The following is a 27880-nucleotide window of genomic DNA, read 5'->3' as shown; positions in this document are numbered from 1 at the left end:
CAAATCAAAAGCAAAACAAAGAGAAATAAGAACATGTACACAAAATACTCTGGCTTTTGTCTATTTTGAGAAGCATGTGATTGTGATTGCTGAACTTTGGTGGCTAGAGCTGGTGAGCAGCTTGATGAAGGCCCAGAGTCCCCCAAACACGAAGCGAATCAATCCCATCTTCATTTCTGCATTTTCTTCACAGAGAAGCTGGCTTCCGGTGCCACGAGACATGGAGTTACAGTAGGCATAATGCCAGGCTCCGCCTATGGTTCAATCTCTTGATACAGCCCTTAGAATGATGGGCTTGTCTGGTTGAAAGAATCCTTTCTTTCTTAGTTTTAGAGGAATCTGCAACAGTTACACAAAGCACAGTGAGGGCCAAACAGTAAAGTGTCACCAAGCACAGAAGCAAGGAAGGATGTCGTTAAGGACGAGCATGCCATATAAGCACATGGAAACTTCTCCCACAGATGTCATAGAAGCCATCCTACTGTATGAGACTTTGTGCTCTAATGATGAACCCCAGACCTTCATGCTTACAACACAGACATTTTCTTGAAGGAACCACTCTCCAGCCACTAAATTTAGGAAACTGTTATACCATTTTTAAAAGCAAAAGTTACAGCTCTTAACCTGAAGAACTTAACCCTCAACAGATGTCACAAAAGAAGTTCCTTGGCTCATAAAATAAGTGAAAAAGCAAGCAAGCATACAGTTCTTTGCATATAGATGCCCCCAATTAAAATGCCAAAATATGTCTTTCCAAAGGCTGAGAGAGAGAGAGGCTTAGGCTAAGAAACATAAGGACAGCAAGATTGAATCTGAATTCTTAGACAATTTGTACATTCATTGGAAGAAATGACTGGATCACATGTTTAATAACACTGCTGGACATTCTGTATGACCAAATGACATCTGTACTAAACAAAATGCCCAGACTGAAGACTGGATAAGGCCCTTTCCTCACCCCAGTGATTGCTCTCGGGAAGGCAGAGTAATGGGGAACTCACAGCTTGCCTATGGCATTCAGGCCACTTGTCGACATTCCACTGGGTAGTCTTTGAGGGCCAATGTCCATTTTTATTTGCCCTATGAATGGTTATTGCTGGGCAAAAATAATTGAAAGAGTTGTGTACAGAGAGAACATGACTTTATTATATAGGACCTTCAGAAGTCTGAGACAATCTTAATATGTCCAAAGAATTTATGCAAGAAGTGGAGGGAGGTGAGTTGATACGGGCATCACTATAACCAAGTGCAGGTGTGTGGTTGTGCCAGCCAGCTGTTCTAAACATCACGATAACTAGTTGCTCTCGTTTTAGATGCACAAACTGAGTTTCCAGTGAATCTCCCTTTGTCCTTCAGACTGCGATCAAACTGACAGGCCTCCTGCTTCAACCTCTTCAGTGTTGGCGAGCGGATATACTATCACGCCAGGCTGATCATGAACTTTAATCCCAAGGATACAGAGACAATGTTTTTGCTCCTTAAGTGTGGCTCATGAAGAGAAGTGGGGACAATTTAATGGCTGCGTGTCTTGCTAGAGATGGGGAAGACAGTGAGCAGCTGAGCGTGCCAAGTATCTAAGTGAACCTGACCCAGTTCAATGAGTATTGTTTCCCGGGCACAGTTTCTGAAGGTAGCAACAAGCTAATTTCCACAAGACTATGGAAACAAATTTAGTCATGGGTGACAGGGCTTATCTAAATAAAGGAATGTATTTGTGCCTCAAAAAAAAAAAAAAACAAACTACATGTAACTTATTGGGACATCACACTGACCTGAGTTTCCTTACAAGGTTGGAAGGAGAAGTTCTGCAGGACTCTGACAAGAGCAACTTTCATGTTCATGAGAGCGAACCTCATGCCAATGCAGTTCCTGGGTCCGTTCCCAAAGGGCAGGTATGTGTAAGGATTGATGCTGTCCTGATTCTTCTTGCTGAACCTGGTCCCACAGGAGTAGATGAAGGCATGTTAATGTAGCACAATCCTTACAGCAGCCACTTGTTTGATATCTTGGTTACCCACAAGAAGTAGTGGAAAAGATGCTTGCTTGGGTTGCTTATTGAATCTGTCTGGAGCATCTGTCCCCTGAGAGGCTCCACCCAGCAGCTGACTAAAACAGATGCAGAGACCCACAGCCAAACATTGGACATAGTTTGGGGAGTCTTATGAAAGAGCTGCAAGGATAATTGAGGGCCCTAAAAGAGATAGGAACTCCACAGGAAGACCAACAGAGTCAACTAACCTGGAACCTTGGGGCTCTCAAAGGCAGAATCACTAACCAAAGACCATATACAGGCTGGACATAGGCCTGTCTGCACATATGTAACAGATGTGCACCCTGGTCTTCATGTGGGCCCCACAACAACTGGAGTAGGGACCATCCTTAAAGCTGTTGCCTGCCTGTGGAATCTGTTTCCCTAACTGCACTGTCTTGTCTGGCCTTAGTGGGAGGGGATGGGCCTATCCCTGAAGAGAGTTGATGTGTCAGGGTGAGGAGATACCCAAGGGATGGCCTTCTCCCCATCAGAGGAGAAGGGGTTGGGGGAAGAAGGAAAGACTGTGTAGGGGGGACAGGAAGGGGTGCAGTGATGGGGATGCAAAGTGAATAAAAATGCTTAAAGTATAAAAGAAGTCTTTCTGGGGCTTTCCAGCAGTTTTTGTTTTCCTTTGCTTTGCTTTGGTTTTAGTTGTGTACAACACACTGTGATCCCATTTCTTTTGATCCATTCTTCCAAAGTAGTCATCTCCTACTTTCACGACTCATGTTTTTAATGTGCGCAAGTCTATTACAGGTTGTCACAAACGCTTTGTGGTTATGATGGAAATGACCATGCCTTGTCCAGAAGGACATTTCATAGTGCATTTTCCAACCTTCTGGCCACTACAGTCTGTCCAGCCCCTCTTGGAGGTGTGTGATATACTACAGTAGTTGTAGACTACAGGCCTCTCTTTTCCTCTTTACCATGGAGAAGCTTTTAGCTGTATCAAGAATGCTGTTCAAAATACTTGTTGCCTGTCTGTCTGTCTGCCTGCCTGCCTGCCTGCCTGCCTGCTGCCTGCCTGCCTGCCTGCCTGCTGCCTGCCTGCCTGCCTGCCTGCCTGCTGCCTGCCTGCCTGCCTGCCTGTCTGCCTGCCTGCCTGTCTGCTGCCTGCCTGCCTGTCTGCTGCCTGCCTGCCTGCCTGCCTGCTGCCTGCCTGCCTGCCTGCCTGCCTGCTGCCTGCCTGCCTGCCTGCCTGCCTGCCTGCCTGCCTGCCTGCTGCCTGCCTGCCTGCCTGCCTGCCTGCCTGCCTGCCTGCCTGCTGCCTGCCTGCCTGCCTGCCTGCCTGCTGCCTGCCTGCCTGCCTGCCTGTCTGCCTGCCTGCCTGTCTGCTGCCTGCCTGCCTGTCTGCTGCCTGCCTGCCTGCCTGCCTGCTGCCTGCCTGCCTGCCTGCCTGCCTGCTGCCTGCCTGCCTGCCTGCCTGCCTGCCTGCCTGCTGCCTGCCTGCCTGCCTGCCTGCCTGCCTGCCTGCCTGCTGCCTGCCTGCCTGCCTGCCTGTCTGCTGCCTGCCTGCCTGCCTGCCTGCCTGCCTGCCTGCCTGCCTGGCTGGCTGGCTGGCTGCTTAGTATGTAGCCTTGGCTGGTCTGACACTCTCTGTGTAGAACAAGCTCGCCTCAAACTCCCAGAGATCTTTCTGCTCTTGACTCCCAAGTGTTGGGATTAAAGGAATGGGCCACCACACCTGGTTTAAGAAAGTTCACTTTTAAATAAGAGAAGTGCATTTAGCATAGTGATGTGTTAGTATTCTGGCACATAAGAAACAAGACCAATGAAAGGAAAGCGAGTCCTGGTATCAGTCACCACTCTTATTGTTTACTTGTTCAGTGGGCTCAAAGGATATAATACCTAAAATTATTGGAAGTTTCTTCCCTTTCACTCTAGGATTCTCTCCTCTCCTCTCAATTATTCCTTTCCTTTCAACTACATTTGCTGTCTTTTTTTCTCATATATTTTCTCTCTTTCTCCCAGACTCCCTCTCTTCATTCTCCCTACTCCATTTCTTCTTTCCCTTCTCCCTTCTCTCCTTTCTTTCTCCTTATTCTCCATCCTTTCTTCTTTGTTTAATTCTGCTTCTGCTCTTTTCTCTTCATTTTGGTTTTTCCTACTTCTTTTCCCTTCTTATTGAGTATTTAAGTCAAATATTTTAATAAAATATACAATGCCACTCCACTTTATAATGTCATTATCCAAGTTTTGCTTTTTATGTTTCCTTGGGTATAAAATTCTAGAGGAGTAGACACATTTTAATGGAATATGATTCTATTTAAATATTTAAGAGAAGAATAATTATTTGAGGGTGATAATTGTAAATATGGTTATATATTTTAACCTAGTATTTTTTAGTTTTGAAGAAAATTGTGAAATATTTATGGATGGTATGTTATGCACAAATGTGTGTCTTATACACACACACACACACACACACACACACACACACACACACATACCCCACATGGTTAGTTGAGAGAGAGAGAGAGAGAGAGAGAGAGAGAGAGAGAGAGAGGGAGAGAATGTGGAAGGTGGGAAGGTGTGTATGTGGAACAGCTCACATGGGTGAGTGATTGCTGGGCACATAGAGTTCAATTTATAGTATATATTAATAATGTGTATAGATTAATTACTTGTGTATATTTGTCAAACATTCTTTATATTAGACATAAATTGATATTTAGTTTTTATCAGTGTTTGGAGTAGTCCTTCATTTAAAGTAGGCATGTAATATCTGTTTAACTTTAATGAAATCCAACATAAATATAATTGGTGGTTTGTGCTTTTATAGTCACAATGCTGCAGGAGGTGGAACTGCTGAGACTGCAGGGAACACAGAGGTCATCTGGAATGGATCAGTGTCAACTGAGTTCCTCGGTAAATATTAGAGTGGCAATAGGCATGCCACAACCACTACGACATGGACTCTGACAGCAGAAAGTACACAGTTAGGGCTCAGTCACGTCTAGATCATAGGTCATCTCACTTGCTTAGCCACAGTGCTAAATTCCATTCTCTTAAGACTCAGACAGAAGCCTGACCTTAGCTTCAAATTTGAGCCATGTATGAAGGCTTCTAGACAAGCAGGCGGCATAGACAAGAGCTGGCTAGGATGACAGCTAGTGACAAGAATGTGAGACCCATGGGCTCCTCTGATCTCAGCAGGGTTGCTCTAACCATATAGGAGGAAGGCCTCCAAGTACACAGCAAACAGTACCACAATAGAATACCCAGGAGGCAAACTCCCGTGAAGTGAGAGACTCAAATGCTCTTTAAAGGTCTGAGGGCCGCTAATGGGAATGGCAAGAAAACCCGAAGATGAATGCAGATCACATTACATAAAAAAGACAGTGCAAAGGAAGTTATGGCAGGTCCTATGCTTTCCTAAAAGGTTACATAGACGACAAGCAGGTAAGCAGGCAGGCAGGCAGGCAGGCAGGCAGACAGACAGACAGACTGTTTTTGCTACTAACATTAATCCAGTACCAAGACACAACACATCATGCTTGGACTAGTCTGGGCTCGGGGTTATTTCTTTTTCCCCACATCATTTTACCTTTGAGGGCAAAACTTCTCAGGGTCTGGCCAGCACTTTGGGTCTTTGTGAAGAGCAAAGGTTGGTACCATCACCACAGTCCCTTTGGGAATGAACAGCCCATTGATTTCAACGTCTGTCTTACAGATCCTCTCGAGTCTTCCACCAACTGGATATAATCTGAGAGTTTCATTCACCACCATGTCCAGGTACTCCATCTGTACTAGGGTATCATAGGTGACAGGTGCCTGGAGGGGTGGGGAGGAAGAGGGAGGAAGAGAGGGGAAGAGAGTAGGAGGGAGAGGTGGAGAGGGGGAGGGACAGAGTTTCATTAATTAATTAATTTTCATCTATGGAGTACTACTGTGGCATTATGTTTGGAGTACCACAGCATAAATCCTATTGACAAAGACACTTAGCATTTACACAGCATTTTATTAACTCATCCTTCAACCTGTTCAATATCCTATTGAGAAGCAATTATTTAGGATAATTTCAGACCTACAGCCTTGCACCCTCAACAATATTATGTCCTACTTTTTTCTCACATCAATAAGCACTATTAATAGATAATGACAATTACCCAACAATATGCCACAGTTATTGTTACTTTCCACAAAGAAGCTACACATGTATATGAAAGTCTATAAAATGTAGATGAGAACAAATCTCCACTTTAAAAAAACCTTATTTTTATTTATCGGTATCTGTCTGTACAGAGATTTGTTCATGAGAGTGCATGTGCTTTGGGGAGGGGGACAGAAGAGAGTGTCAGAGCCTCTAGAACTGTAGCTACAGGTGTGAGCCTCCGGATGTGGGTGTCAGAAATGGAACTCAGCCTCCCTCCCCCGAAAGTGCAGCCAAGGCCTTAACTTTCCCGCCTTTAAGCAAATCCTTGTCTTTTATAGGATCTGTTTTAGGATCTTACTTAGTATATCTTGCATGATCATTCTTTTTATTATATATAATATTTAGAAAGATTTAGGCTATTTAAAAAACAGCTACTATTGTTTATCAAGAAAACTCCTCTTTACATCAAATAGAGACCATCACAGAAAACTGTGGCTGGACACAAGATCAATGGATCATTTGGAACTCGGCACTAATAGATATATTTAAATTATAGTTTCTGAATTTACAGTTTAGGGAACATGGGGAAGAAGAGGTGGAAATCTGAAGTGAAATAGTCTATCTTAGAAATGGACACATAAACAAGACCAGAACAGTGGTGATATTAATGGATGTGCTAACGTGGAAGGAGATAGTTTCACTTGGTCCTGCTCCTAGACAAAGAACTTCAGGTGGAGAGTGACTGCTGTCAGAGGAAGAATTAGCCTCTCTCAAGGATGAGACTTCTTATTGTTTGTCTATTGTAGAGTGGTCAGCCTTGAAAATACATATACTCAAACAACAAAAATAGACTCATCATGTTGTGTGTGTGTGTGTGTGTGTGTGTGTGTGTGTAAATACATATACACACAAACATACACATATATTTACAAAACAAGAATAATCAAAAGGAGTTACTAATTTGAGAGTGAGGGGAGAGGTTTGAGGCAAAGGCTAGAGGGGAAACATGGAAGAAAGTGCTGTAATTTCAATTAGAAACATTTAAAATTAAGTAAAAGTACGCAACATGGTTGTACATCAAAATAAAAATGAAGTGAGTTGAGGAGGTGTTGTAGTCTCTTTTGTACTAAACATGACAAAGACATATATAAGTCATTAGTAGCAGAATGCTCAGTTTCAGCCCTGGTAAAAGTTCCAATGAGAACCCAGTCCCGTTCTCTTTGCTGATCCAGCCTGCTGGTTGTTTGTTCCTGGTTTGCCTGTGAATCCTGAAGAAAATGATAAGACAGATAGAGCACCCCATAGATCAGGCAACCTCACACTTTTAGCTTCCCAGTTTGAGCAGAGTTCTAAAGACCAAAATGACTAATACTTTATGGGATTTTTGGACAAAACATAACATGGAGTTAAGAGTATGGGTCAGGGGTCACCTATTAGTAGAGATAAATGTGTGGGGTTTCCCAGCCTAGCCAAGGCCAGTCTCACTCAGCCAACAGCAAGGCAATGACATAAACTGATTCGACTGTCCAGACATGTGACTAACCCATGCCACTGTGGCTGGTGGATGTTTCCTGGTAGTTTCTGGCGACAGATAATAGAAAAAAAAATCTATCTCAATGTTTGTCTACAAAGATGTTGTTTTACTAAAAACAGCACCTGATGCCTGTTTCTCATTAGTTTGTCTTTTCATAACCTTCTTAAATAAAGATGGTGAAGGAACCTATAATGTTGAAATTTTCTCACTGTGTGTGTTAAGTAGTCCTTTGTGCCAATGCTCCTCCCCTTCCCTTCCTCCCTCCCTAGATCCCACCCCTCACCTTGTTGGGCAGAGCTGCATCAATTTCATCCTGCAGTTTCTTCTGGATATCAGGGTGAGTGGCCAGCAAATACAAAGCAAAGGAAAGAGCACTGCTGGTGGTCTCGTAGCCAGCAAAAATAAAGAAGATGGACTGAGCCACAATCTCCACGTCGGATAAACCTGAAGGGAAAGGAAGTACATTTTGTTTCATTTATTTGTACATTGATGGATGGATAGATGTGTATGAAGACCCTAGCATGCCAAAGGTAGAAGTCAGTTTTGTGTTTAGAAGACAGAGGAAATCTTGCAAGTGTGAGTTCTTTTTTTCTCCTACTATCTGAGCCTTGGAGTTTAAACTCAGGTCTTGGGTTTGGCAGCAAGTGTCTTTACCTGTTGAGCCACATTGCACCAAGATTATGTTTTAGGAGCAGCCTATCTAAATCATGTGTGTGTTTGTGTATGTATGGGATATTCAGTATGTGTGTGTTTGTGTGTATGTGTATGTATGATTGTATGAGTGGTACATGTATGGTTATATGAGAGTGTGTATATGATTGTGGTATATGTGGTGTATGTGTGTGTGAATGTAGTATGTGTGCCAGCGTGATGTGCATGTGTGGTGTATTTATCTGATACATGGTGTGGGGGTGAGGGCAGGATGTCTTGCAGACATCAGCAGAGCTGACTGTTCAGATACATAACTGGTCAATGTTCACACTTCCATGCCACTGTGATTTTGTATGTTTTTCTCTGCATTATTTCTTTGCAATAGGGTCTTTTTACTGACCTGGAATCTTGCCCTTTCAGCTATCCTGGCTTGGCAAAAATCTTTAGGATTCTCCTATCTCTACTCTTAAATGCTGGGTTTACAGTGATGTCCAACTATGCTTGTTTTTTTATGTGGGTGCTGGGGGAATTCAAACTGAAGGTCTTATGCCTATGGAGTAACTGTTGTCAACCATGGAGACACCTATCCAGCCCCTTGAAGCCTAATTTTATAAATAAAATAAGAAATAATATCCTACCCTAGGAAAAGTTAAATCATTCTTGGTAAAATATAGGTGGAACCACTTTGGGTGAGCATTCACTATAAAGGCGTGAGAGCACTGTGAGGTATATACACCTTAAATCACCATCTGTGGACTCATAGCATCAGTGAAGTTGAAATACAGAGTCTCAAAACAAACTTACATTTCTCATATCGAAATAACAACTTTTATGTGGTGTGATATATTTTTGAACAGTTTCAATTGATTAGCAAGGATTATTAGTCTTCCCAAATGAATGATGCCAAATATTAATTTTGTCAAATAAGCTATGGGGTGGTGTTTGGTCTTATCCTAGTAAATACATTAATGTCGCAGAAGAAAGAAAATGTCAGTAGAAGGAACAAACATTGAGCATGGAACACACAAAAACACGTGTCCATAGAATAAAGTTAGCAATGCTATTCAATCATGGCTGAATGTCATCTTTCTTAATATTCTGCTCCCCCAGCTATTCTTCATGTGGACCACACTCCTGGGTTTTAATCTGCACAGAAGCTCAGCTCAGTTAAGCACTGAGTAGTGAGTGAGTGGGTGGTTGAGTAGTGGGTAGCGTGAGACCTTTAGAAATATATGACCTGCTCCAACCTTGTAAATTCAAAACTGAAAGAATAAACCACAGTAGAAAATGAATGTTGGAAGGGTTTACAGAGCTTTTGTTTGTTGGCCGTGATATCTGTGCTGTTCTTGGTGGAAGATGGCCAATCGGATTCTTTGTCTTAGTGAGCATGAACTTTGTTGTGTTATTGTAGTGGGTTGAATATCAAGACAGTTTCATCTGTCTGAACACTTGGTCCCCAGATGGTGGTAATGCTTGTGAAGGTTGTACCCTCCTTGGAGGAAGTGGTACACCGGGATGGGACTTTGAGGTTTGGTAGCTTGGCCACACTTTCTAGCCACTCTCTGAAGTTTCTGTGACCATGCCTAGTTCCATGTGTTGTCAAGTCTCCAAAAATGAATGAATCATTAACTGGAACCACAGGTCAAACCAAACCCTCCTTCCTTTAGGTTTCTGATTGTCATGTATCTTCTCCCAGCAAAAAGAGAAAACCCAATACATGAAGGTAGAGTATGAAGGCAAAACCTCAGAAACCCGCTCTCTGGTGTGATAGCTAAGTAGAGACGTAAACCTGCTTAGTTCTAATAAATCAACATTCCATTGGCTTAGTAAAGGAGTTAGGGGTTCAAATGAAATGTCTTTTACACCAGACAAATGTAATTGAATCTGCATGTCAAAATAAATTATAAGGGTAAAGGAACAGGACTAATGTGTGCTTATGTAGGTACAAACCAAAGCTCTGTAAACTCTTCCAATCTTCATTTTCCACTGGGGTTTATTCTTTCTTTTCTGAATTTACAAGGTTGGAGCAGGTCATATATTTCTAAAGAGAGAAAGAAACACATGGGAGAAGTTGAAGGGTGAGAGAAAGAAGGGAGTGAGGAAAGAAGATACAAAGAAATGGAAGTGGGAAGAAAGGGAAAAAACAAAAAAAGAAAACAAAACGACAGGCATCTGTCTCTCCTTTATGAAGGGACTCTTGCTGCACAGGCCCTGGTGGAATTAGAAACCCATTACTCTTCAACTATTGCAGCAATAGTTTCCTCAAAAGCCATCCATGATGGGAAAATCAGTATGGGAAAAACTTAAAAGGAATGGAATATGTGTTTAGTACCAAGGCTTCCACTACACATTTCTTATCAACTAGACAGGAAGTCAAAGCTTCTTTGTAAATCAAAGGCTGGGTAGACTAGCACTCTTTGTTTCCAGGGATCATCACCACTGTGGGGCTGTTCCTGCTCACTGGATGTCTAGATGCAAATCTCCAGGCACAGCTTCTGACTCAGAGGAGCTAGATGAGGATGAGATTTGTTCCGTGGTACATGATCCAGCGACCAACGACAACTTCCAGGCCTGAGTTATATGCTATGACTGCCCTCCAGGCTTCGAAAGCAATAACAATACTGTGTGTCTAGAAATTTTCTCTGGCTGTATATATAATATTCAAAAAGTTATTCTGTAATTTGTAGCCTTGTTAATCTACATGGAAAGCCTTTTGAATATTTCCAGAACAAATTATCTGTCTGTGTGGTTGTACTTTAGTAATATGACCCATCTTTGCTTACCTTGGTGAGAATCTTTGTCTCCAGAACTCTGGGAATTTATCATCAGTTGAAGAAAATCTATTCTTTGCTGAAAGAAAAGTTTTTGGAAGGTGCAAAGTCAGTTGTATGAACTAAGACCACAGCCCTTAATTGTTGAAGAAATAAGCCATTAATAAAGGTTGCAACATTGGGATCTCCTGATCCAACATTAAAGCCATAAACTCTCTTCCCAATATGCAATTCTAGGATAGGGTTTAGTGATATACCAATGACAACTTGGACCACTATTCAAAGATGATATGTTTATCAAATATGCATATGGTCCTGAGTTGAAATACGTCCATAATGTTTTCCAAAATCCTCCAAACTAATTTACATCATCACAAATTGTATGTGAGAATTTTTTTGGCATGTGAGGTTCTTATCTCAAAAGCATTTATTTCATGTCATGTCAGTCATAAATATGTATAATTTATTTTAAAAATACTTTCTTCTTGGCTTATTTCTTATTGGCTATTCCCAATGCTTAATTTCTTTTCAAGATATAAAAAATTTCCATGTTCTTAACCTTGTTTGTTTTTAAAATGTTATATGGAACAAATGCATACTCACATTCACATTAGCACTGTCCATAAATGAATACCTTTGTGTGACCGGCTATTACCTTTACTTTTTCTTGCATGCGGTTCTCTTTCATTCGTTCTACAGAAGTTTTAAAAAACCTCATAACATCTTTTGGAAACACAGTTATCTCAAGTGCTTCATAAACTGGGGTAAGGAATGGAAAGAGTACTAGAGGAGAAAAAAAAAGAAATGATGATAAAAATACAAAATTCTACCTGGAATGATTACATTTATTCTGACACTCAGAACAACAAAAGTCATTAGGATGTCAACCAAGATGTATTCCCTCTGTGACATCACTCAGGTTCCAGTCCACTGACTGGAAAAGGGCAAGTCAGTGATTGTCACCAACATATCAGTGATGTCAGTGTCACCTGCCTGCTGTCACCTTTTACATGTTAGACTGAATTAAGCATCTGTCAAGGGCTGCAGTTGATAGTGTTCAAGAAAGAGCTTCTAGGGGTGGAGAGATGGCTCAGTGGGTAATGTGCTTGCCTTGCAAATGTGAGAATCTGAGGTCAGTTCCCAAAATTCAAGGTAAAAGCCAAGTGCTGTAACTCAGCAATGGCATCATGAGAGATGGAAACAGTTATTTCCTAGAAGCTTTATGGCCATGCAACCCAGCCTACTTGGTGAAATTCTAAGCCAGTGAACACCGGTATCAAACAAGGTGAAAATATGTCTACCTCAAGACCCAGCTATACCACTCCTGGACCAGATGTTCCATTCTCCCATAAGACACTAGTTCAGCTATGTTCATAGTAGCTTTATTAATAATATCCACAAACTGGAAACAATCTAGATGTCCCTCGACTGAAGAACAGATAAAGAAAATGTGGTATACCTACACAATGAGATACTATTTAGCTATTAAAAATAAAGACATCATGAATTTTGCAGCTATATAGGAGAAACTTGAGAATATCATCCTGAGGGAAGTAACCCCATTCCAAAAGGGCATGCATGGTGTGTACTCACCGATAAGTGGATATTAGCCATAAAACATAGGCTACCTACGCTACACTCCACAGTCCTAAAGAAGAAGGCACAAATAGGGATGCTTGAATTTCATTAGAAGGGGGGATAAAATAGTTATTAGATGCAGATGGAAGGAAGGAACAGAGAGGAAGAGGGAATGGGAGGATGGGACAGTTTAAGATCAGGTGTGAGAAAGGACAGGGGCAGGAGAGATGGCCAGTTGGCCATGAGAATGAATGGAAATTTGCAACTGACAGGTGTTGGGAGGTGGGGGGCATCTCCAGGATGAGACAGAAACATGGGATACAGGAGGTGCCCAAGAGTCAGTTGGGGTGATCTTATCTGTGACTCACAGCACTGAGGTATATGAAGATACCATCTTCTGTAGCCAGGTAGGGACCTCAATGGAGTGATAGAAACACCAACCCACCCACAAAACTTTTTACCCATAATTTATCTGTCTACCATCCCTGTCTACCATAAAAGCAAGGATGGGGATTGGAGAAGAAGCTGAGGAAATGGCCAACTAATAACTGGCTCAAGGTGAGACTAATCCCATGGGAAAGTACCAGTCTCTGACACTATTAATGGTACTCTGTTATGCTTCTAGCATGGCCTTCCTCTGAGAGGCTTCACACAGCATCTGACTCAGACAGGTGTAGACACCCAGATCCAAACATTGGATGGAGCTTGGGACTCTTATGGAAGAATAAGAGAAATGATTGCAGGTCCTGAAGGGGATAGGAACTCCACAGGAAGACAAATAGTACCAAGTAACCAGGACTTTTGGAACTCTCAGAGACTGAACAACCAACCAAAGAACATACATGTGCTGAACCTGTGCCTCCCCACACCCTTTAGCATATAAAAACTTTAATGCCTGACCCATTCCTCCAGCCTATAAAGGACTTTAAAAAACATAACAGTTAGGAAACTAGATATAAGAGGTGACAAATTATACATTTATAGGAAATCAGAAACTAGACTGCTGGTTGCTCAAGTATGCAGAAGGTAGGAAGTTGGAAGCTGCTGAGTTGACAAGAAGATTCCATAGCTGACAACATTGAGGACCGTGGATATCTTTAAAATCACTGAAAACCATGAGCTCATTGAAGTGGGTCATATATATTAAATAAAGTTCACAAAAACGTAAGTACCAGTAGGAGAGCAGAAGGATGAGACAGAGGAATGGGAGAAAGAAAATGATTAAAATCCATTGTAAAATGTATAAAACTGTTGGAAAAGAAAATGGAAGAATTCATCAATAACAAAATGTTAGTTCACTCACCCAGTGAGAGGAAGAACGGATCCAAGAAATTAAATTTTAAGAGTTTCTTCACTTTTTGTACAAAGGGATGCTGCGGGTTGTTGAGGGAATCGACGTTTACTCCAAATGATGTGCCTGTGATCACATCCATGCTGTAGGCCCCAAAGATGCTGAGGAGAGAGATAGAAGTTAACATCTACACCTCTTACTTCTTCTAACATAATGCATCAAATGGGAGCAAATTCACAATCCAAGGAAGGACAGACACTGTCAGAACCCGTGCCGTGGTCAATCTAAACCTCCATCACACATTTTCATGTGTATTTTATCATTTGACAGTGTTGACACTGCCCTCCTGCTGGGTTGTGACAGGAACACTATGGAGGTTACTTTCAGTTGTCAACTTGACACAGTCTACAATCATTTGGGAAGATATTCTCAGTGAGTGGTTGCAACAAGCTAGCATGTAGGCATGTCTGTGAGGTATGTCGTAATTAATGTGAAAAGAGTCAGTGAACTTTGAGCAGCACCTTTGCCTTGGCTTGGGTCCTTGACTGCATGAGAATAGAAAACTAAAATTGAGCTCAAGTGTGTATGCATTTATTTAGCTCTGCTCTTGACTGTGGACATGATTAGGATCTTCAAGTTCTCACCTTAACTTCCCTGTAATGATTGACTGGAACCTGGAACTGTGAGATATTATGAACCCTTTTCCTCATAAGTTTTGTTTGAAATCTAGTATATGTTATCACAGAAATAGTTATGGGATAAGAATAGATACCAAGAGACATGGATTCACAGAAAAAGTGATTCCTATAACCAGTCGAACTGCTTCGTTATGAGTGAGATGTGGATGACAAGGATGTGGAGGTGCCATGCCTCACCAGGACCAGGTGGAGTGCTTCTCTGTGCCTAGCAGACTAAGAAAGAGAATATTGTATCAGGTAATTGTGTATCACTGGTACTTGTGCTCAAAGCTTATTTATCTTCAGTATAACAGCCAAGGACTGTTACTAATTCCCTAGATCACATGCCATTCTCAAGGTACTGATATTCTGGGGCGCAGAGAGGTCTGGGTCGAGCGCCTGGAAAGCCCCCCCATTGGTTCAGGGGAGCAGAAACTCTGCTATAGGGACACGGTTTCCACCTGGAGGGCCCTTGCGTGCAGAACAAATGCTCAGGCCATCTGCCACTGGGAAAAGTGGAGATCGAGGGACACAGGCCAGGTACATGGGAGAGACGGGAACCAATCACTGACAACAAGACCATGTATAATCACAGACAAGGTAGTAAAAGGAAAGCGAAAGAATGTACCTCAGGGAAACCAAGACAACCTGGCAACACCAGAACCCAGCTCTCCCATCACAGCAAACAGTGGAATGCCAAACACTCCAGAAAAAGAAGACTCAGACCCAATGTCATACCTCAAGATAATGATAGAGATCCTTAAACAAGAACGGGAGGAAAAGCATAAGGAAATAGAAGCTTTTAAAGAGGAAACAAGAAAAATACTCAAAGAAATCAAATAACTAGAGGAAAACAGAACCAAAGAGATGAAGGAATTGAAAAAAGAATTTAAAATGTAAATGGAAACAATAAAAAAAATACACTAAAAGAGACAATCCTGGAGGTAGAAAACATAAAAAAGAAATCGGGAGTCACAGATGCAAGCATCTCCAACAGACTACAAGAGATAGAAGAGAGAATCTTGGGGGTTGAAGACAATGTTGAAAATATTGACAAAACAGTCAGAGAAGATGCAAGAGCCAACAAGTTCCTAACCCAAAATGTCCAGGAGATCCAGGAAACAATGAGAAGACCAAACCTAAGGATAATAGGAATAGAAGAGGTCGAAGAATATCAACTAAGAAGCACAGTAAATATCTTCAACAAAATCATAGAAGAAAACTTCCCTACCCTTAAGAATGAGATGACCATGAGCATAAAACAAGCCTACAGAACTCCAAATAGATTGGAGCAGAAAAGAAACTCCTCCCAACATATAATAGGCAAAACTCCAAGTGCCCAAAGCAAAGAAAGAACACTAAAAGCAGTAATGGAAAAAGGTCATGTCACGTATAAAGGCAGACCAATCAGAATCACATCCGACTTCTCAAAAGAGACTATGAAAGCTAGAAGATCCTGGACAGACATCAAGCAGACCCTAAGAGAACACAAGTGTCGGCACAAGCTGCTATACCCAGCAAAACTCTCAATCACTATAGATGGAGAGACCAAGATATTTCAGGACAAAACTAAATATACACAATATTTGACCACAAACCCAGCACTACAATGAATTATAGGTGAAAAACCCAATACAAGAAGGGAAACTATATCCTAGTAAAAACAAGAAAATACCTAAGCAAGAAAACTAAAAGAAGAAAGACACACAAGTACAATTCTACCTCTAAAAGCAAAAATAGCAGGAAACAGCAACCACTATTCCTTAATATATGTTCACATAAATGGACTCAATTCCCCAGTAAAAAGATATAGGATATCAGACTGGATATATAAACAGAACCCAGCATTTTGCAGCATACAGAAAACTCATCTCAGCGACAAAGACAGAAACTACCTCAGAGTAAAAGGTTGGGAAAAAACTTCCAAGCAAATGGCCCCAAGAAGGAAGCTGGAGTCGCCATTCTAATATTGAATAAAGAAGATTTTCAACCAGAAGTTATCAAAAAAGATAAGGAAGGACACTTTTTACTCATTACAAGGAAAATTTGTCAGGAGGAAACTCTCAATCCTTAATATATATGCTCCAAATACAAGAGTACCCATATTCATAAAAGAAACCCTACTAAAGCACAAAAAATACATTGCACCCCACACAATAACAGTGGGACACCTCAACACCCCACTCTCATCAATGGACAGATCATAGAAACAGAAACTGAACAAGGACACTGTAAAACTAGCAGAGGTTATGAACCAATTGGAATTGATAGACATCTATAGAACATATCCTAAAACAAAAGAATACACCTTCTCAGCACCTCACAGCACCTTCTCCAAAATTGACCATATAACCAGTCACAAAACGAGCCTCAATAGATATAAGAAGTTTGAAATACTCCTATGCATCCTATCAGATCTCCATGGTCTAAGGCTGATGATCTTTAATAACAACAAAGACAACAAAAAGTCCATATACACATGGAAACTAAACAATGCTCTATAAAACGATAGCAAGATCAAAGAAGAAATTAAGGATTTTCTAGAATTTAATGAAAACGAAAACACAACATACCAAACCTATGAGATGCAATGAAAGTAGTACTGAGAGGAAAACTCACAACACTGAGTGCTTCCAAAAAGAATCTGAAGAGAGCAAACACTAGCAACTTGACAGCACAGCTGAAAGCTCTAGAATAAAAGGAAGCAGATACACCCAAGAGGAGTAGACGGCAAGAAATAATCAAACTCAGACCAGAAATTGACCAAATAGAAACCAAAAAAACCATTGAAAGCATCAACAAAACCAAGTGCTGGTTCTTTGAGAAAATTAACAAGATTGATAAATCCTTAGCCAGACTAACTAGAGGGCAAAGAGAGAGTATCCAAATTAACAAAATCAGATAGGAAAGTGGAGACATAACAACTGAAACTGAGAAAATTCAAGAAATCATCAGATCCTACTACTAAAACCTATACTCAACAAAGTTGGAAAATCTGGAGGAAATGGATGAATTCCTAGACAGATACAAGATCCTAAAGTTAAACCAGGACCAGGTAAACCATCTAAATAATCCCATAACACCTAAAGAAATAGAAACAGTCATCAAAAGCCTCCCAACCAAAAAAGCCCAGGTCCAGATGGATTCAGTTCAGAATTCTATCAGACATTTATTGACGACCTAATACCAATACTCTCAAAACTATTCCACAAGATAGAATCAGATGGGACACGACCTAACTCATTTTTTGAGGCCACAATAACCCTCGTTCCTAAACCACACAAAGACCCTACAAGAAAAGATAACTTTAGACCAATCTCCCTTATGAACATTGATGCAAAAATGCTCAACAAAATCCTTGCAAACTGAATCCAAGAACACATCAAAATGATCATTCACCATGATCAAGTAGGCTTCATCTCTGGGATGCAGGGATGGTTGAATATACCGAAATCCATCAATGTAATCCACCATATAAACAAACTCAAAGAATAAAAACCATATGGTCATCTCACTAGATGCTGAGAAAGCATTTGACAAAATTCAACATCCCTTCATGTTAAAAGTCTTGGAAAGAACAGGAATTCAAGGCCCATACCTAAACATAATAAAAGCAATATACAGCAAACCAACAGCGAACATCAAACTTAAGGTGAGAAACTTGAAGCAATCCTACTAAAATCAGGGACTAGACAAGGCTGTCCACTCTCCTTCTGTCTATTCAACATAGTACTGGAAGTCCTGGCAGGAGCAATTAGACAGCAAAAGGAAATCAAAGGGATACAAATCGGAAAGGAAGAAGTAAAAACACCACTGTTTGCAGATGACATGATAGTGTACTTAAGTGACCCCAAATATTCCACTTGAGAACTTCTACAGCTGATAAACAAGTTAAGCAGAGTGGCTGGATATAAAATTAACTCAAACCAATAAGTAGCCTTCCTCTATTTAAAGGACAAACATGTGGAGAAGGAAATTAGGAAAAAGGTACCCTTCACAATAATCACAAACAATATGAAATTTCTTGGTGTGTCTCTAAGTAAGCAAGTGAAGGACCTGTATGACAAGAACTTCAAATCTCTAAAGAAGGAAATAGAGGAAGATCTCAGAAAATGGAAAGATTTCTCATGCTCATGGATTGGAAGGATCAACATTTAAAAATGGCCATTTTACCAAAAGCAATCTACTGATTCAATGCAATCCCCATCAAAATTCCAACCCAATTCTTTATAGAGTTGGAAAGAGCATGTGCAATTTCATCTGGAATAACAAAAGACCTAGAATAGAAAAATCCATCCTCAACAACAAGAAAACATCTGTGGGAATCATTATCCCTGACCTCAAGCTATATTACAAGGTAATTGTGCTAAAAACTGCATGGTACTGGTACAGAGATAGGCACATGGATCAATGGAATAGAATAGAAGATCCAGAAATGAGCCCTCTCATATATGGTCACTTGATTTTTGACAAAGGAGCTGTAAATATTTCATGAAAAAAGGACAGCCTCTTCAACAAATGGTGTTGGTCCAACTGGCACTCAGCATGTAGAAGAATGAAAATAGACCCTTTCTTATCTCCTTGTACAAAGCTCAAGTGAAAGTGGATCAAAGATCTCCACATTAAACCAGGTACACTGAAATCATTAGAAGAGAAAGTAGGGAAAACCTTAGCACACATAGGCACAGGACAAGATTTTCTGAACAGAACACCAATGGCTCTTGCTCTAAGGTCAGAGATTGAAAAATGGGACTTAATGAGATTGCAAAGTTTCTGTAAGGCTAAGGACACTGTGAAGAAAACAAAATGGCATCCCACAGATTGCGAAAATATTTTTACCAACCCCACATCAGATAGTGGCCTAATATTCAAGGTATGCAAAGAACTCAAAAAGTTAGACACCAGAGAATCAAACAACCCTATTAAAAATGTGGTACAGGGATAAACAAAATATTCTCAGTTGAGGAATGTCGAATGGGGGATAAGCATCTAAGGAAGTGCTCAACATCATTAGCCATCAGAGAAATGCAAATCAAAACAACCCTGAGATTCTACCTCACACCGGTCAGAATGGCTAAGATCAAAATTCTGATGACAGCAGATTCTGGTGAGGATGCGGAGAAAGAGGAACACTTCTCCACTGTTGGTGGGGTTGTAAACTGGTACAACCACTCTGAAAATTCGTCTGGTGATTCCTTAGAAAACTGGACATAGTACTACCTCAAGACCCAGTCATTCTACTTCTGGGCATATACCCCAGAGAAGCTCCAACATACAACAAAGACACATGCACCAGAATGTTCATAGCAGTTCTATTTATAATAGCCAGAAGCTGGAAAGAACCCAGATGTCCTTTAGTAGATGAATGGATACACAAATTGTGGTATATTTACACAATGGAGTACTACTCAGCCATCAGAAACAATGACTTTATGAAATTCTTAACAAAATGGATGCATCTAGAAAATATCATCCTGTGTAGGCAACCCAGTCACAAAAGAACAGACATAATATGCATTCAGTGATAATTGTATACTAACCCTAGAAAGCTCTGAACACCCCAGAAACAACTCACAGACTATATGATGTTCAAGAAAAGCAAAGGCCAAAAAAGTACAATCATTATGCTTAATCTTTACACAACAAGAAATCTTTGACTATTTCCAGGTTACATCTTGTTTTACATGTACTTTATTCTCATTGTAACCTGTAAGATTTTAATGCACACTATCAAACCTTTAAAAAATGAAGTACTGAAAAAATGTATTCATATAATTTTATACAAAAATTCTTAAAATATGTACATTTATCTTTGTTTTTCAAAATAAAGTCTTTCAACTAAAAATAAATAAAAAAAGAGTTACCATGGTCATGGTGTCTCTTCAGAGTCATAAAGCCCAACTAAGACATTACTCTACTTTTCCCCCGGAGATTCCTCTTCTCTTCGATGGCCTACTACAGTCATAAAACTGTTTTAGGAAAGTCTCCAGTTTCCTCTGGTCTCAGCACACGAGTTGCTGTAATCAATTGTAACAGCAATAACTCACTTCTATTTCCTTCCTGAGGTGACTTAACATTGTGAAGTTCAGAATCCCAGCAGGCAGTTATGGTGTTAATTGAATATAAAATATCCCCCATAGGCTCATATGTTTAAAACCTTGGTTCTGAGCCCCTGGTACTATTTGGGAAGGTTCTGAGTTTTAGGAGATGGAGCCTCTCTAGAGGAAGTAGGTTGTTACAGCTAGATCTTGAGTCTTTATAGGCAGGGATTCCTCTTTCTTGAGTGTTAGATGCAGTGTGAACAGCTAGCCTCCTGTTCCTGCCAACATGTCTTCCTGCCATGAGGGACTTCATCCTTTTGGAAATGTAGCAAAAATAAAGTCCTTTCCTTCAGTTGGTTTTGTTGGAGTATTTTGTCACAACAATAGGAAATTAACTAATGCAACCCAACAACTGTGCTAGGTGCTGGTACTTACTCTTTTATGGTAATGGAACTTCCTTTTTCTGCTTTCTGTTTCACATTTCTCACCAACAAATCTGCATACTGGTTAATGATGGGGAACATCTACATGCAAAACAAAATATTATCTGTAGGAAGACGAGGGAACTCAATTCTCAGTGGAAACAGCCTTCCCAAGGATGAATCAAGAAGTCACATTAGCCCAAGAAGCCATTGTCAGTAGGTTTCAACTCAGAGGACACTGACTGGAAGAGGCCTGTGACCCTCCATTCTGTCCCCAGACCTATTCTTCATGTCTCCAAAGAAAAGCTTTTTACTTCATTACCTCCTTGAGCTTCCCACTGGTGAAGGTTGGAGACAACAGTGTTCTTAATCTCTTCCATTCTTCATTCTCAGATAAGGTGATAGCTTTTCTCAAAATTCCCACTGGACCAAAGCTCTAGAATCCAAAGCCAAAGAGATGTTGCCATATACAAGTTAGAAATTCTAAAAGTGTAAAAAAAGTGTGTCATTTATTTAAAAATATTTACGACTGTATGTTTAGTGAATGTAATATATTCAATGAATATTTGTCTCAAATGTCTAACTCTATGGAAGCTTGAAGAAGCACAGAACCAATGCACGTGGCTTTAGGACTTTATTGTCTAGCCTTCTTCCTCTATAGACATTCCACAGAAATGGAGAACCATTGTTTCAGGAGGACTAGACATCAACAGTACTTGGCACATCCTTTTGCTCTGTGCCAAATAGACAAGAACTGATTTAAACTGGTGGCCTTGTAAAGACTGACCATCCAATGACCAGCTCAGCTTGGGATCTAGCCTATGCACAGGGTTCATACCCTTACAATATTAATTATGCCATACTGTGCTTTCAGACAGGAGCCTAGCATGGCTGTTCTCTGAGAGTATTTGCCAGCAGCTGACTGAGACAGATGCAGATTCTTATAGTCAATTGTTGGACTGAGGTAGGGACCCCTATGGAAGAGTTAAGGGAAGGACTGAAGGAGCTGAAGAGGATTGCAACCCCATAGGAAGAACAACAGTATCAACCTCAGAGCTCGTAGAGACTAAGCCACCAACCAAAGAGCGCACATGGGCTCTTCTACGGTACCTAAAACAGATGTAGCAAAGGACTGCCTTGTTTGGTTGGCCTCATTGGGAGCGGATGTGCCTAATCCTGGAGAAACTTGATGCTGCAGGGAAGGGGGATCCTAAGGAAGATGAGGTGGGAGTGTGTGTGTGTGGTGGGTAGGTAGGTCAGGGAGCAGCCTCTCAGAGTCAAAGGGGAGGGGGATGGAATGAAGAACTCAGAAATGGGGGATCATGTTGTGGGGCAACATTTGGAATGTAAACAAATAAAATAATTTAATAAAAATTGAAAAAAGTACATTATATACAGTGAGGAATGTCTAAGAAAACCCATTATTTTGCATAATTAAAATATGCCAATAAAGAGAATAAATAAAGATAGATTCCCATTAAGAAGAAACTATACATGGCTACTTTATCAGACTAGCAAGAGGAAGCCTTGTCTATATTGAAGGAACAGTTATGTGGTCTTAGCTGTTGGTTACTAGATATAGGTATACATGTATTAATTTTGTATGACATTATACATGTATACATACACATTAAGGGAAAATAAAATAGATGATAACTGAATATGTATGGATCTATTAATTAGCTGTCATAGACACATAGTAAGTTTACAGATGTTACCTTTGGATAAAATGGGAGAAGGCGAATGGAAATTTCTTATACTTTTGTGCCCAGTTCACATGAAGGTATGATTACTTCAGGATAGAAAGCCAGTGCATAAACCTGACAATTAAGATATAGCTCAGTGATTAAAGTGCTTGCTGGGTATGATCAAATCCCAAGCACAAGCTCCAAAAGCTGGGCATGGCCAGGTGTGCCTGTGACCCCAGTTGTGTGACAGGCAGAGACAGGAATATGTCAGGGGCTTCTGGCTGCTAGTTTAACTCCAAGTTCAGTGAGAGATTCCATCTTAAAGGAACAGGGTACCTGCCATCCTCCTCTGGCTTCCTTACATGTGTTGAGTAAGAACATCCAAACACATGTATGCATCTAACACACACACACACACACACACACACACACACACACACACACCCCAAACACCTACCAATGCATAAACACATGACTAAATGTTAAAATAATTTTAAAAAATAATGCTTACCCGACGGTTTGTGAAGGTAGAATAACATTCCTTCACCAGCACTGTTTTTAGTATATCTGGATCCATTATAGCCAAAATAGGTTGTCGGCCCTCATAAAACCTGCATCGGGAAAGCAGAGAGGATTTAACCAACGAGCTAGATTTTGTAGCTGGAGGCATGCCCAGGAACCCAGATCGCGATTCAGATATTACAAGACTCATCATCCAAACTGTGCAATACACAACTATATGAGTTCCTAGTTCAAGTTAGGAATTTTGACCCCATATCAAAGAAGTCTCATGAAATGAAGTATAATGAAGCTCATGCAGGGAGGGGTGAACACAAAGGAATTCTACAAAAAGACCATAATTAGAAATAAATGGGAACATTTGTTAAATATGAGTATTGTGTACACAAATATTGAATTGAATAGCCAGACACTGGGCAGAAAAATCAGGTGATCCATTCTTGGACCATTAAGTCTAAGAGAAAAGTCAAAATATACAGCTTTCTCAGACTAATTCAGTCTGTGAACCGTGATACTGGGAGACATGTGAGACCTGTGGTTGTAAAAGCCTCTAAAATACTTATAACCATACCTTCGTTGTAAGAGACTACTGTCTACATTTGTCTTCCAGGATCTGAGATACACGATCACGTCAAGGAAACCACTGGAAGTTTCCGGAATACTTACTCCCATATTTCCCCATATTTTTTATGGCATTGTCTATCAAACTCCCAAAATCCCTAGGAAAAAAAAAAGAAATGAAAACACATTATTATTACTTTTACATTTACTCTGTGTGTGTTGTGCTGTGTGTGTTGTGCTGTGTGTGTGTGTGTGTGTGTGTGTGTGTGTGTGTGTGTGTGTGTGTAGAATAGAGCACCATATTTGGTAGTCAATTCTGTCCTCCCACCAAGTAGGTTCTAAGGATCAAACTTAGGTGGTTAGAGCTGGTAGCAGACAAATTTACCAGATGAGCTCTCTGACTACTATTTTAAGTAGATTTCTCTAATCTAATTGGGGCACAAATAATTTGAATTTTCCAAATCAAGTTTACTAACTCATGATATTATCTATCAATGGCAATCCGAGGAATCTCTTAATCTTATGTATATGAGTGAGTAGAAGATGCCTGAAATGAGAACCTTGACATTGTTCAAGAGTTTCCTCCCAGCGTTGTACAAGTAAGGCCGCCTTTGTCTATAAACAACAGTGAATACCATTTCTCTGAAGTGTGTTCACCTTCCCCACATGCCATCCCTCAATGCTCAAGGACTCTGAGTCACTCTTTCCATAGGCACAAGAGGAAACAGGGGCTTAGTGAACATGAGGGAGAATCCTAAGGACAGGTATCATTGTGCGTCTCCATATTTAAAGTCCTTTTTATTCACCCCATAAGCTCTCCCTAGAATGCCAGAGGAAGTGGGAGATGGAAAAAACGCAGGACCTCTTTTAATCTAGAGTGTGTGTGAGTCTCGGGTACATTGCTGAGTGAGAAAACAGGTAAGCAAATAATGACAGAGAACTCTTTTTATCAAGTGTTTCACTGAGCACAGAAAGAGGAGAGATCCCCAACTACATGAAACATTGCAAGTTGTGTAGGTTTGAAAGAAAAATGTCCTCCTAGGCCCATAGGGAATGTCACTAGTATATGTAGCCTTGTAGGAAGTGGTCACTGGTTTTGAGGTCTCAGATGCTCAAGCCATGCGATATGGTAGTCACTTCCTGCTGCCTGCAGATCCAGGTGTAGAACTCTTAGCCACCGTGTCTGCTGGCATGCTTTTCATCATCACAATAATAGACTAAACCTCTGGACTGTAAGACAGCCTCAATTAAATATTTTCCCTTATAAGAGTTATGATCATTATGTCTCTTCACAGCAACAAAACCCTGAGACACAAATTAAACATTTCCATTAACCTTTTAAGTCCTGCCCTAGTCTTCTGAGCTGTATGAGAAAGAGCCTAAGAGAGGCAGAAAGCAGCATTTCTCTATGGACTCTTCCTCAGGCTCCAGCCCTGATAGCTCTCAATGAAGAATCTCAACCACTACGATAAAATAAAACCCCAGATCTGAGAAGCCAAGATCTACCCTTTCTACTTGCACTAAGCCTATTTTGGCAACTGCAACAAGACTGATAAGGAAGGAGCTCAAGCAATACTTACATCTCGGTATGCAAGAATATTTCCCACGAAAGGCAGTGGTTTGGGTCCAGAAATCCCCAACTTTTTAAAATTTCCATGTGTGGAGGTTCCATACCTATAAAGTGGGAGATTAAGCTCTTAGGGATTGTCCCTGTGTGCTATGTGGGCTTACCAGGCACAGACGCAGGGACTTTAATATTCAAGTTGGAGGGACGATGACATGTAAGCAACAAGTAACAATAAAAACTCCAACTGTACCAATTACTTTTGATCTTCATTTTTATCCTCACATTCTCTGAGAGGGTCTCTAAACCCACAAAGGTTAGCTAAAAAAGTAGATGAATATTTTGGCTGTAAGTCCCAGAGCAAATTATTTACCAGTGTCTCACGATGTCACTGTTAATGTGAGATTCTAGAATACTTTAATGTAATGTCATTTAGGAAATTGATTGGATACCACTGAGTCAGCCCGTGTAGTGATCTTTAGTGGGGCCCGCAACCCACAAGTGTATCTGAGAGTTCTTCCCTGAGAAGAGACGGATATTTCTTATCTACCAATCACTCCATGCTTCTCACCCTTCCTAATGCTGTAACCCTTTAATACAGTTCATTATGTTATGGTGACCCCTAACTGTGACGTTAGAACTTTAATTTTGCTAACGTTATCAACCATAATGTAAATATTAGATATGCAGGATAACATATTTGATATGTTACCCTTGTGAAAGGGTTAAGACCCACAGGTTGAGAACTGCTGTCCCGACGTGTAGCTGTCTAGAATTTATGTTGTCACTGACTCATTCTCTTCCATACCTACCTACTCTGAGAGATTCACATGACCTAATGAACATGAAAAACTGTTTAATTAAAAAAACCTGCTAAGCAAGTTTATTTCAAAGCACGCATACAATCTAGCCTATGTATTTTCTTACATATTAGGCTTACATCCCTGATATGTGTAAACTAATGAAGCCATTTTACCCCAAATAGTATTTGCCTTTATCTTGAACCTTCTGAAAGAAGGCTGCAATATTATCTCATAGAAACTTTAGGGTCAAATAGAATGAAATGAAACCTTCAAAGAATAAAACCATGTTTGAGATTTCTATTTTCACATTACCACGTGTATCTATCTTTTATTAATATAAAATGATGACAAAATTTAGATGTGGAGTGTTTGGTGAGGGGGAGCATCTACTATCCATGGATTCAAAGGTGTACACACACACGCACTCACACACTCACACACACACACACTCACACACTCACACACACACACTCACACACTCACACACACACTCACACACTCACACACACACACTCACACACTCACACATACACACACACACTCACACACTCACACACACACACACACACACACACACACACACACACACACACACACAGGCAAATTCACAAAGGCAGGAGAGTGAGTTCTCCATAGTGGTCACATTTGTTGTCCTGGAACTCAGGATAACCTTTTTTCCCCTGTATATCATTATGAAGGCATCCTAACATGGAAAGTACTGGAATAGATATAATATACTAAGGACATTGTATAAATGGTTCTAGAGGTGAGAAAATGGAGCAGAAACTCTATGTCTCCTACATCAGAGAAAACAGAGGTGAAGACAACATTAAAGCTCCTCCCATCCCCACAATACCCACAATCCCCCTTTCCACAAAATGTAGAGTTTAGTAGAAGAGTAATGCACATTTGTCCCTTATGAGGGACTTGCATAAGATCAGAAGCAACACCTTAAGACTTTGTACATCCTATGCTCAAGCAATGTCCCCTTCATTTTCTCTTTGGACTTTCTAAACAAGTAAAGAATTGTCTGATCAACATCCCTCAAGTCCTGATCGCTAAGGAGAGGAGCCTGGACAGTTTACTCACAGGTAGAGGAGCACCAGGATGGTAGCCAGGAGCATCCAGGTTTCTATGGAAAAGTTTGGGATCAGGTCCATTGCTGCTTCCTTTAATCCAGTCTCTCCTCTGTGCTTTTTATTCTCAGCTGTGTGTGCTGCACCTCGTAGGGCTGATCTTTCGGAGCTCCCTTCCCTGTCTGGCTGTGACTCAAGGATTCAAAGGTTGTTACGTCTTATCAGTAACTCTGGTGAAATTATTGCCATTAACTTCCTCTAGTCTGTCCCTTTGCCCAGGGCTTCTTTTATTTCGCAATACTGGAAATTTATCCAAGTGAACTCCACCTACAGGTATTATTGTCCTTCAATTTCCTCTGCTTACAATATTCTTTGCCTCAGAGAGGACTATTATTCATCCTTCAAATCCAACCTTTAAGATTCCATCTGGTAGAATCTTTCCTCACTAACCTCATGAAAAGATAGAAGTAATCAGTCCCCCGGACAACCTTTATTATGTCTAGGAAACAATTCTATTTTCTCTTGTCAAGAACATTATTGGTTTCTATATGTGTTTTTGTAACCAGGTAATAAGCT

General features: G+C 40.6%; 1 protein-coding gene across 1 annotated transcript; it reads right to left on the bottom strand.

The window, feature by feature from the left end:
• Positions 1–261: 261 nt before the first annotated feature.
• On the bottom strand, positions 262–27388 carry LOC308439411 (cytochrome P450 3A9-like; the record flags this gene model as incomplete). Its single annotated transcript, XM_080941212.1, has 13 exons — positions 262–339; positions 1773–1935; positions 5580–5806; positions 7946–8106; positions 11097–11163; positions 11740–11867; positions 13966–14114; positions 21107–21195; positions 21416–21529; positions 23293–23392; positions 23967–24019; positions 25442–25535; positions 27318–27388. The coding sequence occupies 13 exons, from the start codon at positions 27386–27388 to the stop codon at positions 262–264; spliced, it is 1494 nt and encodes a 497-aa protein (XP_080797338.1).
• Positions 27389–27880: the final 492 nt, after the last annotated feature.

Source organism: Micromys minutus, assembly GCF_963924665.1.
Source record: "Micromys minutus genome assembly, chromosome: 29".
Classification (NCBI taxonomy): Eukaryota; Metazoa; Chordata; class Mammalia; order Rodentia; family Muridae; genus Micromys; species Micromys minutus.
This window is presented reverse-complemented; position numbering and strand designations above follow the sequence as displayed.